General features: G+C 56.5%; 2 protein-coding genes across 2 annotated transcripts; one reads left to right on the top strand and one right to left on the bottom strand.

The window, feature by feature from the left end:
• The first annotated feature begins 809 nt into the window (after nucleotides 1–809).
• On the top strand, nucleotides 810–18,205 carry EMILIN3 (elastin microfibril interfacer 3). The gene is made up of 4 exons (XM_011974959.1): nucleotides 810–926; nucleotides 2,120–2,343; nucleotides 2,619–4,741; nucleotides 18,169–18,205. The coding sequence occupies exon 3, from the start codon at nucleotides 2,741–2,743 to the stop codon at nucleotides 4,403–4,405; it is 1,665 nt and encodes a 554-aa protein (XP_011830349.1). The 5' UTR covers nucleotides 810–926; nucleotides 2,120–2,343; nucleotides 2,619–2,740; the 3' UTR covers nucleotides 4,406–4,741; nucleotides 18,169–18,205.
• LPIN3 (lipin 3) lies at nucleotides 5,093–24,761 on the bottom strand. Its single transcript, XM_011974958.1, has 20 exons — nucleotides 24,612–24,761; nucleotides 19,648–19,847; nucleotides 18,059–18,154; nucleotides 16,800–17,068; nucleotides 16,515–16,598; nucleotides 15,664–15,784; nucleotides 15,154–15,496; nucleotides 13,800–13,899; nucleotides 13,488–13,648; nucleotides 13,007–13,100; nucleotides 12,846–12,915; nucleotides 10,969–11,061; nucleotides 10,844–10,887; nucleotides 9,661–9,799; nucleotides 8,507–8,655; nucleotides 8,244–8,330; nucleotides 7,648–7,800; nucleotides 7,331–7,445; nucleotides 7,140–7,243; nucleotides 5,093–6,961 (listed from the first exon to the last, which is right to left on the bottom strand). Exons 2-20 carry the CDS (start codon nucleotides 19,837–19,839, stop codon nucleotides 6,817–6,819), a joined length of 2,559 nt encoding a protein of 852 aa, XP_011830348.1. The 5' UTR covers nucleotides 19,840–19,847; nucleotides 24,612–24,761; the 3' UTR covers nucleotides 5,093–6,816.
• Nucleotides 24,762–25,144: the final 383 nt, after the last annotated feature.

Genomic DNA, 25,144 nt, shown 5'->3' on the forward strand with positions numbered 1-25,144 from the left:
CCAGTGCGGGCTCCTGGCTCCGGGCCCGTGCTGTAGCATAGCCGTCCACAGTGGTCGGCTTATGCCAGGCAGCCACCTCCTCAGCCCTTGTGGCTCATCAAAGAGCCTGCTGCCCCCGCCTCAGCTTCTGGTGTTTCGTGGGCAGTGGCTTGCAAACTGGCCTCAGTTAAGTGGGCTGGAGGCTCTGCCTGGGGTGCTGGCTGAACTTGAATTCTAGCTGAATTTGAGCGCTGTTGTAGGAGGAAGAGTACCGACACTCAGTGGGCCTGGGTACATCAGAGCGAACCTCCTAGAGGAGGTGGTACAATAACTGCTCTGAGAGTGAGGGAACAGGACCAAAGGCAAGGGCTGCAAAACTACAAGGAGAGGTGGATTTCTCTGGGAGCCAGGCAGGGGAGGAAGGACAAGACATGGTGCTCTCAAAGGAGTCACCGAGTGGGGACTCAGGAGCCTTGAATGCCAAGATAAGGAGTTTGGAATCAGCGAAGGATGGGGGTGTGGCAGGGCACTTGAGGGAGAATCCGGGCTGGCTTCCTCCCCATGCAGGGAGGGGCAGCCACATCAGACTCCTGGTTCCAAATAGTGCTTAGCCCAGGGGCCACCCATCAGGGAGGCTGGAATCAGAGAACAGCAGTGGGGCTGGACCCCAGACCAAGGGCGTTGGCTTCCAGGGACACAGAGAACTGACAGAAGAGACATGGGGTCTGGAGCCCTGCTGAGGCCCACAGACGGAGGTGGGAGGGTAGGAGCCTCCGTGGACCTGGCTCAGCCAGATATTCCAGGGGTACCATTTTCTCCTGTAGGGCCCTCTGTGCCTATGTGGTGCACAGGAACGTGACCTGCATCCTACAGGAGGGAGCGGAGAGCTACGTAAAGGCTGAATACCGGCAGTGTGGATGGGGGCCCAAGTGCCCCGGGACAGTCACGTAAGTGCACTCCTCACCTACACCCTTGGAATCCCCTGGCACAAGCGCCAGTCCTGCCTTCAGCCGAGAGCAGCTGCCAATTCCAGAAGGGATTCTTGGACTCCAGAGAGCCCACCTGAGCCCCTATACAGGCCAGAGTAGAAGGCGGCCCCAGAAAAGAGGGTGCCAGGGAGGATCCCAGGGATTTGGGCTTGCAGCAGAGTATCACCTGCACAGACAGTGGCAGGCTTGGGTTGGAGCCCAGGAACCACAGAGGGACAAGGGGAGGGTTCTGGGGGCAGAGGCAGCACAAGGCTAGGAGGAAGTGACAGAAGCAGAAGGTGAGGGGAGAGGTGGGAGCACCCACCCTTAGGCAATAGGTGATGCCACAGGGGGGCCTGGCAGGCCCAGGGAGGACCGTGGTGACCACAAGGAGGCAGGCCATGGGGCAGGGAGAGGAAGCCGGAGCAGCAGGGCTGCACGTGAGGACCTGTGGGACTGCATGCACGTGGGATGCACAGGTCTGTACTTGGAGAGGTTCACATGTGTGTGTGGAAACAAACCTGTTATCCGGTGTGTCAGTGGGTAAACAGGTATGTGGCTGAACAGGTGAGGGCATGGACCCTCGTGAGCCTGCCTGCAACCCAGACCTTCCCTTCCCTGCTCACAATCAGAGGTGCCCATCCACCAGCCTGTCTGACCAGAGCCAAGGTCCTGGAGCAAGCTACAGAGGAGTGGAAAGAACTAAGGGGAGCAGGTGGGAGCCAAGAGTGGCCCTAGGGCAGTGAGGGGACTGCCAGCGCCAGTTCCAGAACAGTGCCCCTCCCTGCCCACAGGGAGGGCTGGGGCTGTGTCTGAGTTCTCCCAGGTGCCACTGCAGCCTGAGTGGAATTTCTCATGGCAGCATGAGCTAGAAGGGGTCCAAGTGGTCTTGGGAAGTGATGGGGTGAAATTCCTGCTTCTCTCCAAGCTACCAGGATGGGTGGGACTTCTACCTGCATCCTTCCCTAACATGACTGTGAGCTCCAGGAAGTCCTGCCCTTACCCCACCCCTGTCACCTTAAGCACAGAAAAAGTAAAACCCTGGGGGTGGCATGGGGGTGGGGAGACACACAGCCTTATGCAAGTGTCTGAGGGTGGCCCTGAGTGCCAGCTAGGGGGAGGACCACAGCCCTCAGGTGCAGGATCCTGCTGTCTTGCTCTCCCTGGCCCAGGTACCGCACAATACTCAGACCCAAATACAAGGTTGGCTACAAGACAGTGACAGAACTCGCCTGGCGATGCTGTCCTGGCTTCACTGGGGAACGCTGCCCTGAGCACCTCACGGACCATGGGGCTGCCCCACCCCAGCTGGAGCCTGAGCCTCAGATTCCTTCAGGGCAGCTGGGCCCAGGTCCCAGGCCCCCTTCCTACAGCAGAGCAGTCCCCAGTCCTCACGGTGAGTCTGCCCAAGGAGACCCTCCAAGGTGACTGGGTTTCTTGGGCTCAGTGGCAGGGGCAGGGAGGGGACTGATCCCAGGCTAGCTGAGCTCCGGCATGGATGGGGAGGAGGAACCCCCAAGCCCCACCTTCACCCCACCATAAAGCTGAGGGAGTTATGCTGAATGAGAAGGTAGGCTTAGAACAGAAAGTCTCTTGGGTGGCCTGGCAGTGTGACAAGCTGAGAGCGTGAGGCCAGTGATGCCCCTGGGGCTCTCTTCTCCTCTTTCCCAGGAAGGAAAGGCCCAGGGCTGTTTGGTGAGCGGCTGGAACGCCTGGAGGGTGATGTCCAGCGCCTGGCCCAAACATATGGTACCCTCAGTGGCCTGGTGGCCAGCCACGAGGACCCCAATAGGATGACTGGTGGCCCCCGGGCTCCTGCTGCCCCTGTGGGCTTTGGGGTCATCCCTGAGGGGCTTGTGGACCCAGGAGACAGAGCCAGAGGGCCGCTAACACCTCCCTTGGACGAGATCCTAAGCAAGGTGACAGAGGTGAGCAACACTCTTCGGACCAAGGTGCAGCTTCTAGACAAAGTGCATGGGCTGGCACTCGGCCATGAGGCCCACCTGCAGCGGCTGCGGGAAGCCCCACCATCCCCGCTCACCTCCCTGGCCCTGCTGGAGGAGTATGTGGACCGACGGCTGCACCGACTCTGGGGGAGCCTGCTGGATGGCTTCGAGCAGAAGCTGCAAGGCGTCCAGAGTGAGTGCGACCTGCGGGTGCAGGAGGTGCGGCAGCAATGTGAGGAGGGCCAGGCCGCCAGCCGGAGGCTGCACCAGAGCCTTGATGGCCGGGAGCTAGCCCTGCGCCAGGAGCTGTCACAGCTGGGCAGCCAGCTGCAGGGCCTGAATGTGGCTGGCAGGGGCAGCTGCTGTGGCCAACTAGCCTTGATCAATGCCCGTATGGATGGCCTTGAGAGGACCCTGCAGGCAGTCACCGAGACCCAAAGGGGCCCCGGTGCCCCAGCCAGGGATGAGCTTACGAGGCTGTCTGCTGCCATGCTCGAGGGAGGTGTGGACGGGCTGCTTGAGGGTCTGGAGATGCTCAATGGGACAGAGGGTGGAGCAAGGGGATGCTGTCTGAGGTTGGAGATGGGGGGGTGGGGAGCAGGTGGCTCTGGGACCATGCTGGAAGAGCGCGTGCAGAGCCTCGAGGAGCGCCTAGTGACATTGGCTGGGGAGCTAAGCCGTGACAGCGCCCCTCCAGGCAGGTCAGCTCGGCCCCTCGTGCAGACAGAGCTGGCCGTGCTGGAGCAACGGTTGGTTTCACTGGAGACTTCGTGCACCCCGAGCACCACCTCAGCCATCCTGGACAACCTCGTGGCAGAGGTGAAGGCCTGGCAGAGCCGAAGCGAGGCCCTCCTACGCCAGGTGGCCAGCCACGCAGCACTGCTTCAGCAGCTCAATGGCACTGTGGCTGAGGTCCAGGGACAGCTGGCAGAAGGGACGGGCAGCTCACTCCAAGGCGAGATCACTCTGCTCAAGGTCAATCTGAACTCAGTGAGCAAGTCGCTCACGGGCCTCAGTGACTCTGTCAGCCAGTACTCTGATGCCTTCTTGGCTGCCAACACGTCCCTGGATGAGCGGGAACGCAAGGTGGAAGCCGAAGTCCACGCCATCCAGGAGCAGGTCAGCAGCCAAGGCTCCAGGCTTCAGGCTGGCCACAGGCAGGTCCTGAACCTGCGGGGGGAGCTGGAGCAACTCAAGGCTGGTGTGGCCAAGGTGGCCAGTGGGCTGAGCCGCTGCCAGGACACAGCCCAGAAACTTCAGCACACAGTGGGACACTTTGACCAGCGGGTGGCACAAGTGGAGGGTGCGTGCAGGAGGCTGGGCCTGCTGGCTGCGGGCCTGGACAGCTTGTCCACTGAGCCACTGAGGTCCAGAGAGGGCCTGTGGAGCCATGTGGACCAGCTGAATCGTACGCTGGCCCAGCACACACAGGACATTGCCCGCCTCCGTGACGACCTACTGGACTGCCAGGCCCAGCTGGCTGAGCAGGCACGGCCAGGGAAAGCCAACTAGACAGGCTGGCCAGGACCCAACCCCTAGATCCCACCAACTCGGGGAACATCACCCCAGAGCCCAGCCTTATCCAGCAGCGCCTTCCAGCCTTCCCTGGCTAGCCCAGATGGCACTAAAGAGGCCACTGAGGGAATGGTCTTGATCTAGCTCCATAGGGCTATCCCAGCCACCAAAACCCAAGCACAGTGCTGCACAAACTGGACAGTTCCGGACAGCGGTCAAGGCAAGGATGTCGTGCTTGAAGGCCAGGGTGGACTTGAGAGATTCCACTGTCTGCAAATCAGTATCTGGGCAGCCAGCTGCAGGGCCTGAGCGTGGCTGGCAGGGGCAGCTGCTGTGGCCAACTGGCCTTGATCAATGCTCATATGTAAGGCGTTGAGAGGACCCTGCAGGCAGTCAGCACCAGTGTCAGCAACTGTGCAAAGACCTACAGGCCCACAGCCAGTGGCCTGTCCACATTGCCCTGTGCCCACAAGCAATAGTCCACAGCCTTTGGTGGCTTCTGTTCCTTGTCCCCTCAGCTTCTCCTTGCAGCCATCAGAACTAGGTTTGTGCAGGAAGGTGATGCCTACTGGAACTGTCCTCACACCTGGCAGCTTCATGGATGCTGTATCTGAACTAAGGACCAGAGGCTGCCAGATGTTTCTGGCTCCTCACATGTCCTTCAGGACAGAACAGAAGCACAAAGACTCAGACAAGAGTTCTCTTTATTCCCTTTGATCCTCCCCCAAGGTGAGGGCTTAGGCAGCTGTAGAACCCCAGGAAAGAACGAAATGCAGGCAATCTGTTTAGAGACCCCCCCACCCCAAATTTATCCTTTTCCTTTCCTTCCCCTAAAATGTTTCCAGGGCTCTCTGGTGCCCGCACTGTCCTCTTCCTTCCACTCGGGGGTGGGAAAATCCTTCCTGCGAGGTCAGGGCATTTCTCTAGAAAGTGGCCTGAATGAGGCCAGGCCCTGAGAAGGAGCCCCCAGCTGGAGGAAAGGAGCTCCAGGCCTTGCTTTTAACACCCCTGCAAAACCACCACCCTCCCAGGATGTTCACAAAAGGTGAGAAATTCAGGTACGAAACCATCAATGGACAACTTGAAAACGCATGTTCCTCAGGCCTATGCAGTTCCCAGACACTGACACCCGTCTCTGCTGAGGCTCCCAGCCTCAGTTTCCCCCACAGCAGCACGGGCCCCGCTGTGCTGCTCTTCAGGTCCCCACAGCCCTGCCTTTTGTTCCTGGACATTTGGTATTCTGCCCTCCACTCTGGTACTATCGGAGTAGGGCAGCTCTGGATTAAAGCTTTTAGCCAGTCTAAAGCTACTTTCTTCACCAAAGACAGTGGGAGGAGAGGTTGCTGGGGCATCATCCCTGCTTCCTACAGCTCCTTAGGCAAGAGCTTACCGAGCAGCTGTGAGCACCAAGCTGGCCAGCAGAGACTGGGGGAGGACTGTCAAGCCAACACCCACCTGCCCCGGCTGAGTTTGGGACTGTCTTTAAGGGAGGTCTGGAGAGAGGCAGTGGCAGCAGCCGGACGGGGAGCAGGCCAAGCCAGAGCCACACTCTCTCAGCCTGCAGGTGTGGGTGTGTATCGTGTGCTGAGATGCCAGGGCACCAGCAAGGGGGATGTGTTGGCAGTGATGTCTGGCTTCAGAGGGTACAGTCCTGGCTCCCAGATAAGGGGCGGGGAGAACACTATGTCCTTCCAGAAGCTGCACCACACTCCCACTGCTGCCACCAACCCTTCACTGATGCCTCGAGCCTCAGTGGGGCCTCCCTCTTCTCCCTGTCCTATCAAGAGTTACAGCAAGGTCCCAGGTCGACAGGGAGAGAGATATCAAGGGCATAGAGAACCCTGCAAGGAGGCCAGGCGTGGTAGCTCATGCCTGTAATCCCAGCACTTTGGGAGGCCAAGGTGGGCAGATCACTTGAGGTCAGGAGTTCGAGATCAGCCTGGCCAACATGGTGAAAACCCATCTCTACTAAAATCACAAAAATTAGCCAGGCGTGGTGGTACATGCCTGTAATCCCAGCTACTTGGGAGGCTGAGGCAGGTGAATCGCTTGAACCTGGGAGGCGGAAGTTGCAGTGAGCCAAGATCATGCCACTGCACTCCAGCCTGGGCAACAGAGCAAGACCCTGTCTCAGAAAAAAAAAAAAAAAAAAAACCGGACCCTGCAAGGGCCCAGATGACAAAGTAATTGCCCCAGGCCAGTGCCACACTGACACCTGGAGCATCTGCAGCTTAGCTGGCAAAAACAGGACGGGGAAGATGGGGGAGTCTCTCTAGCTCCAACCAACCTGCAGCCCCCTTCTTCCCCTTCAGTGGGTTTGCCCCGTGGCACTCCAGCTCCCACCCTCCTATACCCCGGTACACCTAGTCAGTTCTGGGCCGGGCCAGGGAGGAGAAGCCAGGGCAGGTTCAGTCCAGGGTATCAAGGTCCACAGTGGGCAGTGGCTCCCGCCAGTAGCAGAAGTTACTGTATTCAGGGTTGGCCAGGTCTGTGCTGGGGCCACGGGCCACAGGTGGGAAGAGGAACTCAACCACCTCACCAAGCCGCTCATACCTACAGGCAGAAGGGGGCCAGCACTGAGCCTGAGCTGCCACCAAACCACGGCCTCGGCCATGGGAGCCCAGAGTAAGGGACAGAATCCCTGGTGAGAGGTGAAATTGGGGCCCAGGAAGAATCTGGGGCAGGGGGATGTGGCAGGGCATGGGGAACACGTGGCAGGGTTTGGCCTCACGTGGACTTGTGGTTCTTCATGAGCTCCTGGATGAGCTCGCCCCGGGGGTTGACTGTGAAGATGCGTGACTCAGGTAGGCCCACCTGCCGGTAGGCAAAGACATCCTGTGGGAGACAGGAGGGGCCCATGGAACAGAGGCCTGCAGGCAGCTGGGGAGAGATGGCGCAGCAGAGGGGAGGGGACACACTCACATTGGGCCTGTTCCCAAAGGCAGCATAGAAGGGCTGTCTATGGGGCAGAAACAGCTGCTGGATGTCACTCAGGCAGGCGACCTTGAACACCTCTGGTTTCTTCTCAATCACCTCTCTGGGGTGGCCAGAACCACAGCAGGGAAGGGGGTCAAAGTAGGGAAGAACCCAGAGGGGATGGCAGGCTCAGGGGATGGGGGGTCTGACCCCACCCTCCTTGCCACCTGAGAGCTTAATGCCAGCCTGCTAAGGCTGGCCTGGCAGTGGGCCTGCCTCTCCCCACCAGGGGACCATGGGCTTGTACGTGTGGGGGTGGTTACCTGTGGAGGGCAGAGAAGAGGCTGCTGGGAGACAGAAGGATGGGGCCCTTGGGGAGGCTACAGCCCCCCTCGCTCACCCACTGCAGGTACCCCTTGGTGAGGTCTGCCATGCCAATGGCCCGCGCCGAGCAGTACAGGAACTTGTACCCATTTCTGAGAGTGGGGAACAGGGTGGCATAGAGCCATCAGAGACCAGCCAGCCCCCATCTGTTTCCTTGGCTTCAGCCTGCCCAGCCGAACTGTGGGGCTCTGATGTTCCAACCTATGCAGGGAGAGGACTTGGGGAGAACAGCCAGGCCTCAGCAGTGGACTCAGCTGGATGGTGCAGATTCCTGAGGCCTGGGTGGACCAGGATGGAGAGGGCCTCCCCTCCGGCCTCAGGCCAGTAGGTGGCCCTGATCCTAGAACACAGCCCCAGGGGATGAGCCTTTCACAGAACTGCGGGCCAATAGAGAGGTCTCAGCACCCGAGGCACCTGCCCTGGTGGCCTCCCTTGTGGTCCCTGCTGGTCCCCAAGATGTCCTGTCCTGTCACTCCCTCTCTAGAGCTAGGGGCCTTGCCTCAGCCCCAGCCCCAGCCCCAGCCCAGGCACTCACAGGTGGATTTTGTGATAGAGACTGGTGATGCCCTGGTGTGTCCAGTCTTTCCCCAGCTGGGGCAGGATATGACCCAGAGCGTCCGACCTACAGCCAGAGAGGAAGGGTCACTCCAAGGCAGCTCCATGTGGCCCAGCTCCAGCCCCAGGATGCCCCACCAGGAAGGGAGGGCTCCTCTCACTGTCCCCACCACACCCAGCACAGAGGGAGGCGAGTCCATAACCCCTCTCTCCCTCCCCTTCCCACAGCCAGCTGAGCCTCACTTGGTGATGGTGCCGTCGATGTCAGAGATGACCACCTTGTCGTCCCATTTCCACAGGTAGATGGTGGCCTTGCAGCGGCAGGTGCCCTGGTACTGAGTGGTCACACTGAACACCACATCATTGGCACCTTCTTGCAGGTTCAGGCGCCGCTGAGGCCAAAGGGGGGTGTGTTGTGATCAACGACAGCCAGGCACTGCCTACCTCTCCCCTTCTGCCATGGTCTCCAATCCCTTCGGGCCTCTCATTCTCCTCTTCCTCCCAGCTCAGAGACCCTTCTTGAATTCATCAGAGATAGCCACGCACAGACACACATCCATGTGGGCAGAGGGTGGCCATGCTGATCAGGGCTCTGTCCAGTGCAGGCCACAGGAGCCCTAGCCTCCATTCACTCCCCTTTGAAGTGTAACTCACAGACAAAGCCACATCCATGACTCCCTGCCCAGGATTCCCAGGCCCAAGGCTGGGGCTGCTGTTGGCAGGGAGACACCCCCCCTCCATAGATGGGGGTCCTGTGGGGATCTCCATAGGAAGCCCCTCCCTGGGGCCAGGATACCTGAGTCAACATTGCCCTAAGAAGAGGTGTAACCCTGTACTTGGTCCATAGAGAAGGATCAGGGCCGTTCCCCACCAAAGCCCTGAGTTCAGTGTGAGCTCCAGGGTACCAGACAGATGGCAGCTGCTTTGTACTGGCTGGTGAGCTCCTCCTGGACACCTCTCTGACCATGGAGCCACACCCATGAAGAAAATATATTCTTATTCCAGGAGCCACCAGTTACTGAGCTTAGAGAAGATATGACTTGGGGCCGAGAGTTGCCAGAATCTGAGGGACCGTCATCAGCATTTGATTCTTTTCAGCGTTGCTTCCAAGGGCTGACCCAGAGCCTACTGGTTCACTACAGGTTGATATCTCAGGAGGACCTAAGAGACAGCTTTCCCAGTGTCTGACAGACATATGGGCTGGCATGTGAAGAAGTGAGCGCTCGCCCTTGGAAGTATTCGAGTGGAGGCCATCAGGGAGGCTCCCAAGGGGATAGATTCTGGCCTTTGGTGAACGTGTGGCTCCCTGGAGCCATTTCTCAGCCAGGTCCTGAGGGACTCTTAGACAGAATTAGCTCAGCCCCTCCCCAACCTCCACACAGACAACCCACACTTACAATCTGATCGGAGGAAAGGCGGAGGGACTTCTTGTAGGTGGGAGTGGAGGGTGGAGTGGAGGGTGGCAAGGAGGGGATCTCAAGGATCACAGGGCTGTCTGGGGCGTCGTCATCACTGCTCAGGACATCTGTCTTCTCCCTGTGGACCGCACTGGCTCTCAGGCCATCTCCTCCAGCCAAAGGGCCTTCACTCCCAGGAGATGCCAAGAGGAGCCTGGGCCTGTCCCCGCCATGCCAGGGCCTGTCCAGGCTATCGGTGATCCCTCTCTCTAGGTACAACCCATTTGGAGTGGTGGCAGACACAGGGATGTAGGCTGGCAGTCTCCACCCAGCCAAGCAACAGCAGAGGGGGCCGAGACCCAGGGCTGCCAGCTCTCAGTGCCTGCCTTGGAGATATTTACCTGAATACCTAACGTGTATCTCCGGGCTCATCCCCAACCTCACCTGCTTTGGTTTCAGTCAGGCCATCCTTAGCTACTCTCCACCCAGCCTTAGGCAGCTGGGTCACTTCAGATGTGGAAAAAGGAAACAAAGTCAGCTGGCTTCTTTGGGCTGGGAGAGGCCCTGCCCCTCCTTAATAGGGATCCCCTTGTCTGGGGCAGGAGCCTGAGGACCTGTGCCAGCTCCGCCATTTCCTGGTTGTGGCCAGGAAATGTATCTCCAGGCCTCATTTTTCCCATGTGTAAAATGGGGCCATTTCTCAGGAAAAAGAAAAGGTATAGAAGTGCTTGCGGTGGCTCACGCCTGTTATCCCAGCACTTTGGGAGACCAAGGTGGGCGGATCACCTGAGGTCAGGAGTTCGAGACCAGCCTGACCAACAGGGTGAAACCCCGTCTCACTAAAAATACAAAAAATTAGCCAGGCGTGGTGGCTCACGCCTGTAGTCCAGCTACTCAGGAGGCTGAAGCCGAGAATCGCTTGAACCTGGGAGGTGGAGGTTGCAGTGAGCCAGGATCACACCACTGCACTCCAGCCTGGGTGAGAGAGCCAGACTCTGTCTCAAAAACCAACCAACCAACCAACCAACCAACCAAAAAAAAAAAAGTGCTTGGTGCTTGGGGAATGACAAATAAAGAACCCACGGCTGGAGACAGGGTACTGGCTGCTCCCTGCTGCCCGCCGACCCAGGGCCATCTTTCCCAGGCTCCCACTGCAGAGCCCCGGATAGGGGGTCTCACTCACCCCTGCTGTTCCTTGGCTGCAGTCTTCTCCCTCTGGGCACTGCGCTGTGGAAAGAACATCCATTAGTGAATCCCACCTCCTGCCCGTGCCAGCCCTGGCCCTGCCCCTCGACCATGACCACCCACCTCCTCGGCCAGGAAGTCCCTGCGTCGCCAGGAAAACCACCATCGCCCACCCTTCCGGGGCATCTTCTCCTTCTCCAGCTTGTCCATGGTGCTCTGTGGGCAGATGAAAACCATGGCAGTGTTTCCTACCTCCTACCTCCACACAAACCTCCTACTTTATGTTGTTCTTGGGACCCTTCTCCCATGAGCCCAGAGTCTGGGTCGACCCTAGAGCAAGGTGCTGTCAACATCTGGAGGCCAAGGAAGCATGCTCACCTCCATCCTGGGATTCCAAGCAATGACTCAGGTGAGTTATGTTCAAAAGACGGAGGGCTATTCCTGCCCCCAGCCCCGATCCCTAGCTCTAGGCTCAGCCTCAGCCTGGCCTCCAAATCTTGTGGATCCATTCCTCTGCTAGAGTAGTTAAAGGCAATGCTTTCAGAATTTCTCAAGATCTGGTACTCCCTATGTTGAGACCAAGTGGTAGCAGGGAGAACAATCTTTAGCCAGTACTCCCCTCAACCTCCAAGACTGCCCCAGGCAACCTCCTAAGGTCGTTGATCCTATCCCACGAACAGCCCCATTTTCTGTATGTTACCATCGCTGTCTGGTTGGGGCAAGTTGACCTTGTGAAAAAATGCTGATGAGATCTATGCTATTATATATAACCCCAGGGAGAGCCCAGGCAAGGCCCATCTGGGGAACACACCAGCATTCTACAGACCCAAGTCAGGAGGATGTGGGTTTGGGCTGGGAACAGCCAGGGGGCCCCCTTGAGCTGGAAACAGGCTGGCGGGGCAGGGGTCTCTCAGGGGCCTCAAACAGTGGGTCTGTCTGGGTAAGGTGAGGAGATCCAAGCAGGGAAGGGACCCTCTTCCTTCCCACAGACTCTGGGTCCTAGCTCAGACCCCGTACCAGCCAGAGGACGAAGCTGTCACCCAATGGCAGTGACAGCTGTCAACATCTGTTAGTGATGCTCTTTGGGTAAGCCAAGAACAATAGGCCGCGCCAGGTCAGGGTGGTGCCTTGGATCGCTCCCAGAGGGGCAGGTCCAGGTTGGCAAAGGCTGGCACTGCCCAGGAGGGCACCATCCTCCATGAGTAGGGGAAGGTGGCTGGGAAGACCAGGGAAGAGGTTCTGGGAAGAGTAAAGAGGCTGGGCATACCATCATTCCTTCCCCACTCTGGGCATCATACATGCTGTTCCCCACCCCTGGCCAGCTCAAGGCCCACCCATCCTTCAATCTCTACCCAGCAGGCACTTGCTTATCAAACCACCTTGCCGTAGGCTCTCCTAGCACTGCACGCCTGTCCTTCCCAGCACTCAGGACTGAATTAGATTCATCTGGGTGAGTCTTTGGTTAACCTAGTCCTCCTTCAAGAGCAGGGATAATTTTGTTTCATTTATTCATGACTGTCCCCAGCCTAGGCCTGGGACATAGTAGGTACTCAAGAAATGTGTGCAGGTAAAGAAAGTAAGCACCCTTCAGCCAAGCCTGGAGGAATAGTCTTCAGGCAAGGTGAAGGGAGCAACTTCCATTTCCCAAACCCCATATTTCAGATCCAAGGGCTTCCCCATATTTCAGATGCAAAGGCCTCCTGCTAAAGACATGTCCTTGTTTAAGCATCTGTTGGGTTTTTCTTCCCCTCTGGTTTGTCCTGAGCTCCTCTGAAGTCCACTTTAAATACAACAGGATTCAGCCATGGCCAGAAAACCAAGGAAGGGTGGGGCAAGGCTTCAGGGACCTGTGTTGCCTCTCCCAGAGTGCGTCTTGCAGCCAGCCAGCCCCTGGCCCCCAGGCCCATCTCTGCTTACCCTTCACTTCCTTGCCAAGGGTCTCCCTGCCCCGAGGCTATGGCTACCTTCCCCAGCAGGGGCAATGGTGCTCTAACCATTACCTTGGGCAAGTTTTTCTGGAAGGCTTGCAGGGAGAGGATCATGGGGGCAGCCACAGCCCAGTTATAATGCCTAGAGAGACAGAATAGGGCATCAGCAGCTGCAGGGTTGTGGAGAGAGAAATGACTCTCCGGCCACCAGCAGCCCCAGCTCTGGGACTTACTTCCCATTGATTTTCACCACTAGGTTTGGGTCATCCAAAAGTCCGGGGTTTTTGGTGAGGTCCTGGTAGGAGACGCTGTGCTGGCTGAATTTCTCTGGGCACGGAGGCAGAGAGTGACGGGTGAGGCTGGCACATCCCACGTGACCCGCTGCCCCAGCCCCCTGGTGTTCCCCACTCTGCTGTTCACCTCCTGTTGGTTGGCTCTGTAACCTGGCAGTACTCCTCCCTGCCTGTGGGTTTTACACCTGTTCCCACCCCAGGATTCACAGGATAACTCACAACTTAGTGTCAAGCATTTGTTTCATGAGGACTTGGGAAGGTCCAGCCCCTGCTGGTGGAGTGTGGGCTGCACAGGGCAGAGAGCTGCAGGGAAGCCCAGCCTCCCACCTCTGCTGCCCCACCCTCGCGGTCTTCCCTGCCCTCGCCATCCTCTGGGCTCAGCACCAGTCCTCGAAAGTGCTTGGGCCATAGTCGAACATACCTAAGGAGATGTCCCGGCTGTCAGCCAGTCCACCACAGAGGGACAGTGCTATTGTATCTACTGTGTCCAGAGTGGGTTCAGGTTCATGTTCAGGGTTGGGGTCCCTCAGGGACTTCTGACTGCTGGGTTCACTCCATCTTCTGGCCCCCAGCCCAGAGTCACTGCGGGCAAAGGGGCCAACAATGACAAGAATACGAGGAGGGTGGGAGATGGGTCCTCTCTCCTCCCATGCCTTTGATAGCCCTTGAAAGCCTGGACCCTTGGCCCCAGGTGCCCAGACCCACGACACCCTGGCATCCAGAACCCAGGCACCTCTGGGGGAAGTAAAGTGCTGCATTCTCAGAGTCCAGGGAGGGCAAGTCATCCAGGTAGATGTCACTGGGGCCCAGGTGCTGGCTTCTCTTTGGGGAGCCTGAGGGTTGAAGAGAGGATGTCTGTGGAGCTGACATGTGCTCAGCGGTGTGGGCAGTAAGTGCCCTCTGACTTTGAATTCTCTAAGGAAGCGCCACCCAGCAGAACCTTCTGCAGTGATACAAATGTCCCATGTCTGATATATTAGCTGCTAGTCACATGTGGTTATTGAGCACACTTAAAATGTGATCACAGTGTGACAGAGAAATGGAATTCTAGGCCGGGCGTGATGGCTCATGCCTGTAATCCCAGCACTTTGGGAAGCTGAGGCAGGTGGATCACGAGGTCAGGGGATCGAGGCCATCCTGGCCAACATGGTGAAACCTGTCTCTACTAAAAATAATAAAAATTAGCTGTGCGTGGTGATATATGCCTGTAGTCCCAGCTACTCAGGGGGCTGAGGAAGGAGAATTGCTTGAACCCGGGAGGTAGAGTTTGCAGTGAGCTGAGACTGGAGTACAGTGGTGTGATCATAGCTCACTGCAGCCTCAAACTCCTGGGCTCAGGTGACCCTCTTGCCTCAGCCTCCTCAGTAGCTGGGACTACAGGCACATGACACCATGCCTGGCTAGTTTAAAAAAAAAAAAAATTTTTTTCTCACTACATTGCCCAGGCTTTATCTTGAACTCCTCAAGCAGTCTTCACACCTCGGCCTCCCAAAGTGCTGGGATTACAGGCATGAGCCACCACGCTAGCCCTAATTTGATTTTAAATGGCCACATACAGCCAATGGCTACTGATTTGCACAGCACAGGTCTCGTGCTTTCCTAGCGCTCTGAGATAAACCTGAGCTTGTGAGCTGGAGCCATCTGAGTCTGCTCATCTCCCCGACTTCCTATCCCCATGGTCTTCTACTTCTTGCTCAAGGCATGCCAGCTGCCTTCAGTTTCTGGACATGAAACTTCTCTCCAGCCCTACAGCCCGGGCACATACTGTTTCCTCTGCTTAGAATTTCCTTCCCCTGCTCCTCGCTTGGCTGAATCTTCATTATCCATGTCTCAGCTCCGACATCACCTTCTCGGAGGGGCCTTCTCTGACCACCTGGTTTAAACAGCTCCCATTCCAACCAATGACTATGCCCATGGCACGCCCTTCCACACACACAGCATCTGTCTCCCACACTGCACTGTGAGCCTCATGAGGCTGGTGCCAAGAACAGCACCTGGCACACAGCAGTTGCTCAAAATGTACCAGCACCCACCCAGGGGACAGGGCGAGGCCAGGGAGGCAGTGGGAGAGTCCCAGCATTACTCACCTTTCCCCCTGGAGACCCTCTGTGGCTGCCCAGTGGGAACTGGACCCTCCAGAGTGGCCCAGCTCCATGACTTGGAGGCAGGAGGGAGGCCCATGTCCCCAGAGCTCTGAGTGTTGGTTTCCTCTGTCTCTGGGGTGTGGAGAGGGGGACCCACTAGAGTGGGATCCTCTGTGTCAGGATGAAGGTCGGCACCAGCCTCTGTTTGCTGGATTAGGGGTCCCGAAGGGTCCACGCTGCCAGCCACAGAGGTAGAGGGAGTGCTGGGTCCTCCCCGAGGAGGAGAGGTTGCCTCAGCTCTGCCTTCAAGGACCATTGAGGACTCGGGCCGCTCAGCTCTGGCCACCTTCAGTGGAACAAATGGAGGAAGATGTGGGCCAGGGCAAGGCCTGCCTCCCACGCCTCACAAAGCTTTGGGGGCAGTGGCCCGAGTTTCAGTCCCTCCAACCCTGATCCAAGGGGGCCACGGAGCCCCTGAAAGGCAGGGCCTGGGGTTGATACAGAGGGACTCACCTTAGGCAGCCTCCCCCAGGCCCACTGCATGTGGGACTCGGCTCTCAGGGAACTGGGCTCCGGGGTCCGCACCTCCAGCTCCGAGTCGCTCTTAGGGGATGTTAGCTCACCTGCTGAGAGGCTGCAGGAGACATATCCAGAGGCCCTGAGCCTGACTACCCATCCCCGCTGCTGCCCACCCTAGCCAGGGAAAAAAATATGTGCAAACTATATTTATGCCTGTGTTGAATCCAGAATGTATAAAGAATATGTAAAGATCTAAAGAGTATATAAATATATGAATAACTTATGCTAATCAACAATAAGAAGACAATCCAGTAAGAAGAAGGATGGGAGGGAGGGAGGGAGGGAGGGAGGAAGGAAGGAAGGAAGGAAGGAAGGAAGGAAGGAAGGAAGGAAGGAAGGAAAAAGAGGGAGAAATAAAAGAAGGATGGGAGGGAGGGAGGGAGGGAGGGAGGAAGGAAGGAAGGAAGGGAGGGAGAAAGGGAAAGAAGGAAAAAAAAAAAGATGGCAAAGTTGTAACTGGATTGCCTAATGGGCATAGGGTTTCCATTTGGGGGATGGAATGTTCTGGAACTAGGTAGTCGTGATGATCATTCAACACTATGAATGTACTTAATGCCACCGAATTGTATATACTTTGAAATAGTTAAAATGGTAAATTTATGTTATGTATATTTTACTGCAATTTAAAAAATCAATAAAAGACTTGAACTCTTTACAAAGGAAAAATATGAATGGCCGGTAAACATATTAAATGGGTTCTGTGTCATTAGTCATCAGGAAAAATGCAAATGGAAACCTCAGACCGTGATCTGGAGTCCCAGTATGCAGCCCACTTGGACTCTCACCTGGCCTGGGGGGACCACTCGCCATCCGAGTAGGGGTAGATGTCTTTGGGCTGCGGTGAAGACTTCTCTTCCAACTGGACACTGCTGAGGGGCCACAAGGAAATGGTCACTGATCGGGCAGGATGCCCCAGGCAGGCATGAGAGCCTGGACATCAGGGGCTTGGTAAGGTGAAGCAGCTACTGCTCAGAGAGGTCAAGGCCCTTGCCCAAAGTCACACAGCATGAGCAGAGGAAACAGCACTTGAACCCCCAAACTGGGGTTCAAGTCCCTTGATCCTTACACACCCTGGGGGCTCTGGCCTCGGCTTTTCCGGCAGGGACAGCTCACTCTCAGCGCCTGCCTCCAGTTCCTCCAAACTAGAATCAGTTGCCACTGCATCCTCCTTCTGCTTGGGCTTCCTCCTGCGACGCCTCTTCCTCCGCCCAATGGAGGCCGTGCCTGCCATGACGAGGCCCTCAGGCTCACTGGCATTGCCCACCTGGGAGTCTGAGGGGAAGCCAGACAGACCCCCCCAAGGGATGGGTGAGGTGCACAGGCCGGGAGGCACGTGTTCCTGTGGAACAGATCAAGAACTGAGCTGGGGGCTGACCCTAGTGGGACTGCCCTCACCACACAGTCATCTTGAGCCTTGCCTGGGTCCCAGTCCTGGACTGAGCTCATTTAGGGTCAGGAAAACAGGTGTGGAGGCACCAGCCTGGCCCCATAGCCACTACTGGCCTCAGAGCTCCCCAACAGAGCCACCTGCCACCATGGCAGGCCAGGCAGAGATCTTGGCATCAGCCTCTGATCTTCTCTTTTACCCAAGTCTATGACAGCAGGCATCTACTTCTGCTTTAAGATTCAGCCAGATGTCTCCTCCCCCAGGAAGGAGCCTTGGCTATCCCTCTCCCAGTTCCAACATCCCTCACTGCAATGACCAAACAGTTCATCATCCATTGTTTACGTGTCTAGCTCCCCAGACCAGTCTGTAACTTTCTTTGAAGGCAGGGGTCACCCGTCATCTGAGTCTATTGCACAGTGTCTGGCACACAGTAGGGACTCAAAGTTTTTCAAGTTCAGTTTCAACTCCTCTATTGGCTTCTGCTGGGCCCTGCCTCCCCTGTGTGAACACCCACCACTTACACAATTCTAGGTTCCAGCTGCACAGAGCTGGCACCAGACCTGAGACAAGCCAGATGTTATACTTTCCAGCCCCCTTCTTCAGCTCCCGCCTCCTCTCCAAGCTGCCCGGGGAAGGCCTCCTTTTCATCCCCAGGGGCCCAGCTCAGGGGTCCAGTCTTCTGAGAAACCTTCCCCAACTTCCCAGTAAGTAGAGTTAGCTGGTACCCTGGCCCTTTCCTCCAGGCCCCCACAGCATATCATGTGTGCCAGAGGCCAGCCCCAACTGACACCCCTGCCTCAGACCTCCGCTGGTGGGGTGCTCCCAGGGATGGGCGAGGATGGTGACAAATCCCAAGGCTCCACCCAGAGGAGGCACAGGAAAGGGGTGGGAGGGGCAGGTGCTGTTGGGAGGGGCAGGTGCTGTCAGGAGGACAGCACTCACCTCATCGCTCTCCAGCTCCTGAACGAAGAAGGCCTCCCCGCTGTCACCGAGCTTCATGTGCAAGTCCACAGGCTCCCCATTGATCTCAATGTCTACCTGCAAATGGAGAGTGGTGGCAGGCACATGGGCCCTCACACCCATGCTTCCAACCACAGGTCTCCCGGCTGGTCCTCCGGTGGCTCTTTGCTCCCGACGATGGGGGGCTCTGCTGCATCTCCCCTTCCTCAGAGAGGCCTTTGCTGAGCTCCCTACCCATCTCTCCCTCACTCATACTGCCCCACTGTCTGAGCTTCATTGCACTTATCACTGTCTCGGTCTCCTTGTGTATTGCCTGGTTTCCAAGTTCTTCCCTCTCTCACATCCACAGGAATAGGGACGTGATCTCTCTTGTGATCTCTGTGTCCCCAGCCCCCAGGTTATCGGCTGCGTGAACAATGGCGGGAATTTCAGTGTACTGGCCCTTTGTGGAGTGTCTTCTATAGATTATCTCATTTAATCTTTGCAACCCCTTGCAGTAGCTCCTATCATTACCTCCACTTTATAGACAAGGAAACTGAGGTTTTGGAGGTTTAAGTAATTCGCCAGGAGGCAGACTCACAGCAAGCAAGCCTATGAACCCACAAAGGCTGAGTGTACAACCCAAGCTACTAGCTTCTTAGATATTCTGTTTCCTGTAGGCTACACTTTTCTATTAGGATCCTGGAAACGTCACAGTTGCCTCAGTGTGAATCTTGATTCACACCCTAGACTTTGCTGCTAACAAAAATCTCTGCTGTGCTTGCCTGAGCCCAGTGAAGGTGGAATGGATTTATTTATTTATTTTTATTTTATTTATTTATTATATTTTTTGAGACGGAGTTTCGCTCTTGTTGCCTGGGCTAGAGTGCAATGGTGTAATCTTGGTTCACCGCAATCTCTGCCTCCCGGATTCAAGCAATTCTCCTGCCTCGGCCTCCTGAGTGGCTGGGATTACAGGAGCCCACCACCACACCCGGCTAATTTTTGTATTTTTAGTAGAGACTGGGTTTCACCATGTGGACCAGGCTGGTCTCAAACTCCTGACCTCAGGTGATCCACCTGCTCTGGCCTCCCAAAGTGCTGGGATTACAGGTGTGAACCACCATGCCCAGCCTGAAGTGGGTTTATGAAGAGAGAGAAACTAACCTTTGAGCCGCATAGCTGGTCCTGGGACAGTATTATCAGTTGCTATTGACTTGTCCCACCAGCATCATTAGGCAGATAAAATCATATACATTTGTGCAGGTGAAGTAACTGGGCTCAGAGACATGAAGTGACTTACCAAGAACACACAGGTAAGGTCTTAGTAAGCTGAGCCAGGTCTGACGGCCCCAGCACCGGGATGAGACCTACTCGTCTGTTTCCATGAGAAACTAACTGTGAACCCTCCCAGATCAAAACCCCCAAATCAACCCAAAAACCTTCAAAGAAAGTACAAACCAAGGGAAGCCTGTCAAGAGAACAGATCCCCACCTAAGGGAGGCCCCAGGTCCTGTCCTGGGACTGTAGTGACTGCCCCGGCTTAAAAAGCCCACCCTGCAGTGGCCACCTCAGCCAGCCTGAGCACTCACCACCTTCTCCCGTGACCGCAGGACGCCCAGCTTGCCAAAACGCACGTGGAAGGGTGAGCACCGGAACGAGCCGTCCACCTGCTTCACCACCAGCACGTCAATGCCGCCGCTCAGCGTGGCTGGGTTCAGGCCCCGGTACAGCTCCTTCACCGTCCCAAACACCGTCTCCGCCAGCTGCCCGACGTAGTTCATGGCTGGTGCTGGCAAAGAAGGGCACTGGCTTGCACAAAGGTCTGCTCCAGATCCTCCACAAGAAGCTCCTGCAGCCTGACCACCCAGACCCCGAAGTTTACATTTGTGTCACGCCTTGGAGTGACACAGATGGCAGCACAGATGGCAGCAGCTGTACGATGGGCGGTGCACCCGTAGGCGTGGGTCTAACCCCAGCTTGCCTACTGCCCTGCTAAGGGACCCTTGGGCAGCCGACTCCCTTCTCTAAGTGTCGATCTCCACATCTGTAAAATAGGGCACAAGGTAAGACAATACCCGGTTGCCTCGTGCTTCTAAATGCCATGACTAATGATAATGACCACAGTGTTCCGTGGGTATGGCTCATTTCATCTTCACAACAACCCTGTGGGGCTGGCTGAACGGGTGTCATTATTCCTGTTTACAGATGAGCCAGCAGAGGCTCAGAGAGGTGGAGTGAGCTGCCCAGAGCCTCGTAACTATGAAGGAGGGAACCTGAGATCTGAACCCAGGTTTGTGTGGTTCCACTGGGATGGTCCAACTGTGAAAACAGGAAGGGGTGGGAAGAGGGGGCAGCCTCATTAGATAGCAGCCCCAGGGCCCTGCTGGATAATGGGTGACTGTGCTAATGAGTGCTCTTCTTTTCCCAGGAAGTGGGAAGGAAGGAGCCTCCACTTTTCCATCTGAGAAATGGGCTCAGTTGTCTTGCTGTCTCCTGGTCCTGTGAGTTGGAAGGTGTCTTGCTGGGCAATTGTAGCTGACTTATGGGGGACCAGGGGTGGGAGCACCCCAGGTACTCAAGGCTCTGTTCAGCCCCATCCCTGGGGTCAGATGCTCAAGGTAGAGTATCCCCTATAGCTGGGGACCCCAAACTACAAATTCCTTTCCAGTTTCCCTGGTGGAAAGCCTGTCGATGCACAGCCTGACCCCAAGGTGTCCAGGCTATCGTTCTCAGACCCCAACTTCAGCCCAAACCCCAGCTCCTCAGACCAGGGCTCAGCTGGCTAGGCGCTCAGATCCACAATCAGGCCTTGGGCTGGCCCCAGCCCACTGAAGCTGCTCCTTCCCCCAGCCAGACCGGTCTCTCCAGCTTTCCCACACCAGGCAGGGCTGGGTAAGCCCAAAGCAGGAGGCTGAGGTGGCCTCAGAGAAAAACCAGGGCTATGATGACAGCCTCCTCCAAGCTGGCACAGTGCCTGCCCCAGCAGCTTCAGGTGATCACCCCTGCCCTCCTGGCCAGGCCAGTGGCCTGCTGCCCCTCTGTCTGCCAAGACCCAGACTGTCCCACCTCCACAGGGCACTTTCTTCTCTCAGACCCTGGGTCAGAACCCCTGGAGGACAGCCTGCCATGCAAGACCACTTAGCAAAGAAGCTAAGTGACTTACCCAAGGTTAAGTGACTTTATAGATGAGGAAACTATTCAAGCTCTATGAAGCCGAAAGGCCATAGAAGGGATATAGGGAGGGGAGAGAGGGCGTAATGACTCATATCCGGCTCTCCTGACTCTAGAGCATGGTCTCCTTCCACTCCATGCTTCCAAACCACCCGACAGTTGGCTGCATGGCCCATGGTCACTTCTGCACAGCCCTGCAACGCTCTGCACTCAAAATGTGGTCCATGCACCAGCAACGAAAATCAGCATCAGCATCACCTGGGAGTTTGTTAGAAACAGAAACTTATGCCCAACTCAGCCCTACTGATTCAGCATCTGCATATTTTTTTCTTTCTTTCTTTTTTTTTTTTTTTAAACAAGGTCTCACTCTGTCACCCAGGCTGGTGTGCAGTGGCACCAAAATGACTCACTGCGGCCTCAACCTCCCAGGCTCAAGTGATCCTCCTGCCTCAGCCTCCTGAGTAGCTAGGACTACAGGCATGTACCACCACACTTGGCTAATTTTAAAATTTCTTTTGTACAGACAGGGTCTCGCTATGTTGCCCATGTCGGTCTCAAACTCCTAGACTCAAGTGATCCTCCCACCTTGGCCTCCCAAAGTGTTGGGACTACAGGCGTGAGCCATTGCACTTGGCCTAGCATCTGCATCACAGGAATCTCCAGGTGATTCCTGTGGCCTTTCGTGTGTTTGAAAGGAACTGCTTTTGTGTTCCCAGTCCACAGCTTACTCTTGGAAGAGCCTGAATGACAAGACATCCACCCCCACAGCATTTCTCAGATAATGCCACATCCTGCCCAACCTGGGACATCGGATGAAGCAGTGGATTCTTTCAGTCTATGTCAGAGCGTCACAAACGTAAGACACAATTAGAATTGCCAAAGAGAAAATGGGATGAAATGAAACTCCTTGGACCCCTAACATGTCACTCAAATCAAGTTTATCTGCAAGGCACCTGCCATGTACTAGATAGGACATTTCCACTTTGGTTTCTCCCTACCTAATGCCAAACTCCGAATACAGGTCTGGGGAGACAGTGGTGACAGACACTTGGTGGGTAGACCTCTAAACTACTGTGTACAGGAAAAGCAGAGAGGGCTCCAGAGGCTTCCAGGAATTAAGGAGCAAGCATGGGGAGGGGCAGAGCTGGGGTTGGGGCAAAGGTCCATCCAGCTGGAGGCCCCAGCCTGAGCTCTCTGCCCTATTAAGCCCTAGTGCAGTTTGTCAGCTTCGGCATTTTGTCCTTTGGCGCCAGATAATTCTTTGCTGGGGGGTGGGTGGGTGCATTGTAGGATATTTAGCAGCATCCCTGGACTCTGCCCATTAGATGCCAGTAGCGCTTCATCCCCCACAATTCCAGGTTGTGACAGCCAAATTGTCTCCAGACATTTTTAAATGTCTCCTGGGGGACAAAATTGCCCCCAGCTGAAAACCACTGATCTAGTAGAAAGGGCTGAATAGCAGAGATGGCACCCAGGGTCCTACTCGGATCCAGCCCTGGAGTATTCTCAGGCAAGTAACTGGCTGGCCTCAGTTTCCCCTTCTGTGAACCAAGGCCTCCGTTTTTTAGACACATCTCAGCACTAATGTCATGGGAGTCCAGAATTCACTCCTCTGTTCCCCCCACTTCACCAATTTGGATGTCCCCCACATCTGCCTGCTCAGCATTTTGGGGGCCTCCTGTAAGTCCCCCCACACCCCCCACATCTGCCTACTTAGCATTCTGGGGGCCTCCTGTTAGCCCGGCCTCTGTCTTCACCCATCCCTTAGGCACCCCCTTTTCCCAGGACCCAGCTCTGCTTCCTTGGTCTTTTCCCAGACAGAGGAGAGCTCTGCTTGGTTCCCCTCTATCACCCTCCACCCACAAACTAACATGTCTAAAATTAGCCACTTCACTCCCCACACCTTCCCAGGAAGCCGAATACCCCTTAGGACTAGTCACTACCCCTCCCTCCCTCCCTAGCCCTCTAAATCTTCTCCCCCAGTTTCCTGCTCACCCAGCCCCTCCTTTCTCCAGCTGTCCTAGGTCAAGACTTTACTACCAGATGACCAGATCATGGGTGGCCACAGGACATTAGGAGAAAATGCAGCAGATTCTCTGGGTGCTGATCCCCACTCTGCCATTTGCTGGCTGTGACCGTGGGCAAGTGACTTCATCTCTCTGACCCTCAGTCTCAGTCTCCGAAATGAAAATAACATCAGATGCGTGTGAATAACTAATGAGAGACTTTGTGTAAAGCCCTGGAATGCAAGAAAAGCCTGTATGTGACACCTATCAGCAGCAGCAGCACGACAGCCCCACTCATGCAAGCTGGTCCTGTGGGCACTGCAGGTCATACTCGGATGAACTGCCCCCGCCAGCAGTTGAGAGTTTGGACTTCTTTTATTTATTTATTTATTTTTTCGAGATGGAGTCTCATCCTGTCGCCCAGGCTGGAGTGCGGTGGCGCAATCTCAGCTCACTGCAAGCTCCGCCTCCCAGGTTCATGCCAATCTCCTGCCTCAGCCTCCCGAGTAGCTGGGACTACAGGCCCGTGCCACGACGCCTGGCTAATTTTTTGTATTTTTAGCGGAGACGGGGTTTCACCGTGTTAGCCAGGATGGTCTCGATCTCCTGACCTCGTGATCCACCCGCCTCAGCCTCCAAAGTGCTGGGATTACAGGCGTGAGCCACCGCGCCCAGCGGAGTTTGGACTTCTTAACTTGGCATTCAAGGCTGTGCACAATGGTGGCGCCACTATTTGCCAAATGAGCATGTGCGCTCCAGGCAGGCCTCACACCCCACCTTGGGGATGTTCACAGGCCTTCCAGGCTAGACTACAACTCCAGCACAGGGAAGCCAGAGCAAGCTGCCCTAGGACTGAGCTCTCAGCCCTCGGGGCTCCCAGATTTGGGTGGATGACGGGTGTGGCTCTCCACCGAGGACCAGACCAAGCCGGAGAGTAAGCACTCCTAGTATCCCAGGAGAGAGAAAGCGCCACCCCAGCTCCCAGCAGCTACAGCATCTGACCTGCCCAGTCTCAGGGAAAGCAAGGCAAGGGCCAGACACTGTTTTGCAACTGAGGACACTGGGTACCAGAGAAAGTGGCTGTCCTCCTCAAGGTCACACAGTCAGGCTAGGGTAAAGCTGGGCCAGCCTCCCCTGGGAGGTTTCGGCGTCTCCTCTCCAGACTCTACGTTTTGGGTGTCCAGGGAGCCTGCAGCCGCTGGGCCAGGGAGAGAGGGACCAAATGAGGCCGGCCCCTCCACTCCTGCGTCCCCATCTTATAGCTAGAGGTGGACCCAGGCCCGCGGACAGGAAGGAAGGAATGTCGGATGGCAGGACAGATGGGCAGGGTGGGAGGGGAGAGGGTCATCCCTTCCCCGGCCCGAAGTGGGCCCTACCTGAGGAGCTGCCCACTGGAGCTCCTGGACTCAAGAGCCGCCCCTCTACCTGCGTGCACAGGCTCCACAGGTGAGTGTCTTCGGCCCTCAGTCACTTGGAGCTTCCGGGTCCTCTAAGACAGGGTGAGATCACGGCTCCACTCCTTCCACGATCCTAGTGCGGCCTCCACAGGCTCCAATCTGCCCAGGCTCCACTCCCTGAAAAGACCCCGCCCCCCCGCTCCGATCCACGCCCAGGGCGCCCTTTGGCCTCTGAGGCGGGGGCGGGGCCAGACATCAGGCCCCCGCCCACCAGTCCCCGCCCCAAGTCCTTGTGCCGCCCCCTGCCCCACCTCCAGAAAAGTGTGGATTTCGGGACGGGGCGGACCTAGCTCCTCCCAGATTTGCTTCCAGCTTGCTGTGTGATCTTGGATGAATTCCTTCCCCAATTTGATCCCATTTCCTGTTTTGTCAAGGGGAGAAAGCCGCCTTGCAGGATTTTCGAGATGACATGAAATGACTTTGCGCGGCTCCTGGCGCTCAAACGTCCCCTC

The sequence above is a fragment of the Mandrillus leucophaeus genome, unplaced genomic scaffold, assembly GCF_000951045.1.
Source record: "Mandrillus leucophaeus isolate KB7577 unplaced genomic scaffold, Mleu.le_1.0 Scaffold150, whole genome shotgun sequence".
NCBI lineage: Eukaryota > Metazoa > Chordata > Mammalia > Primates > Cercopithecidae > Mandrillus > Mandrillus leucophaeus.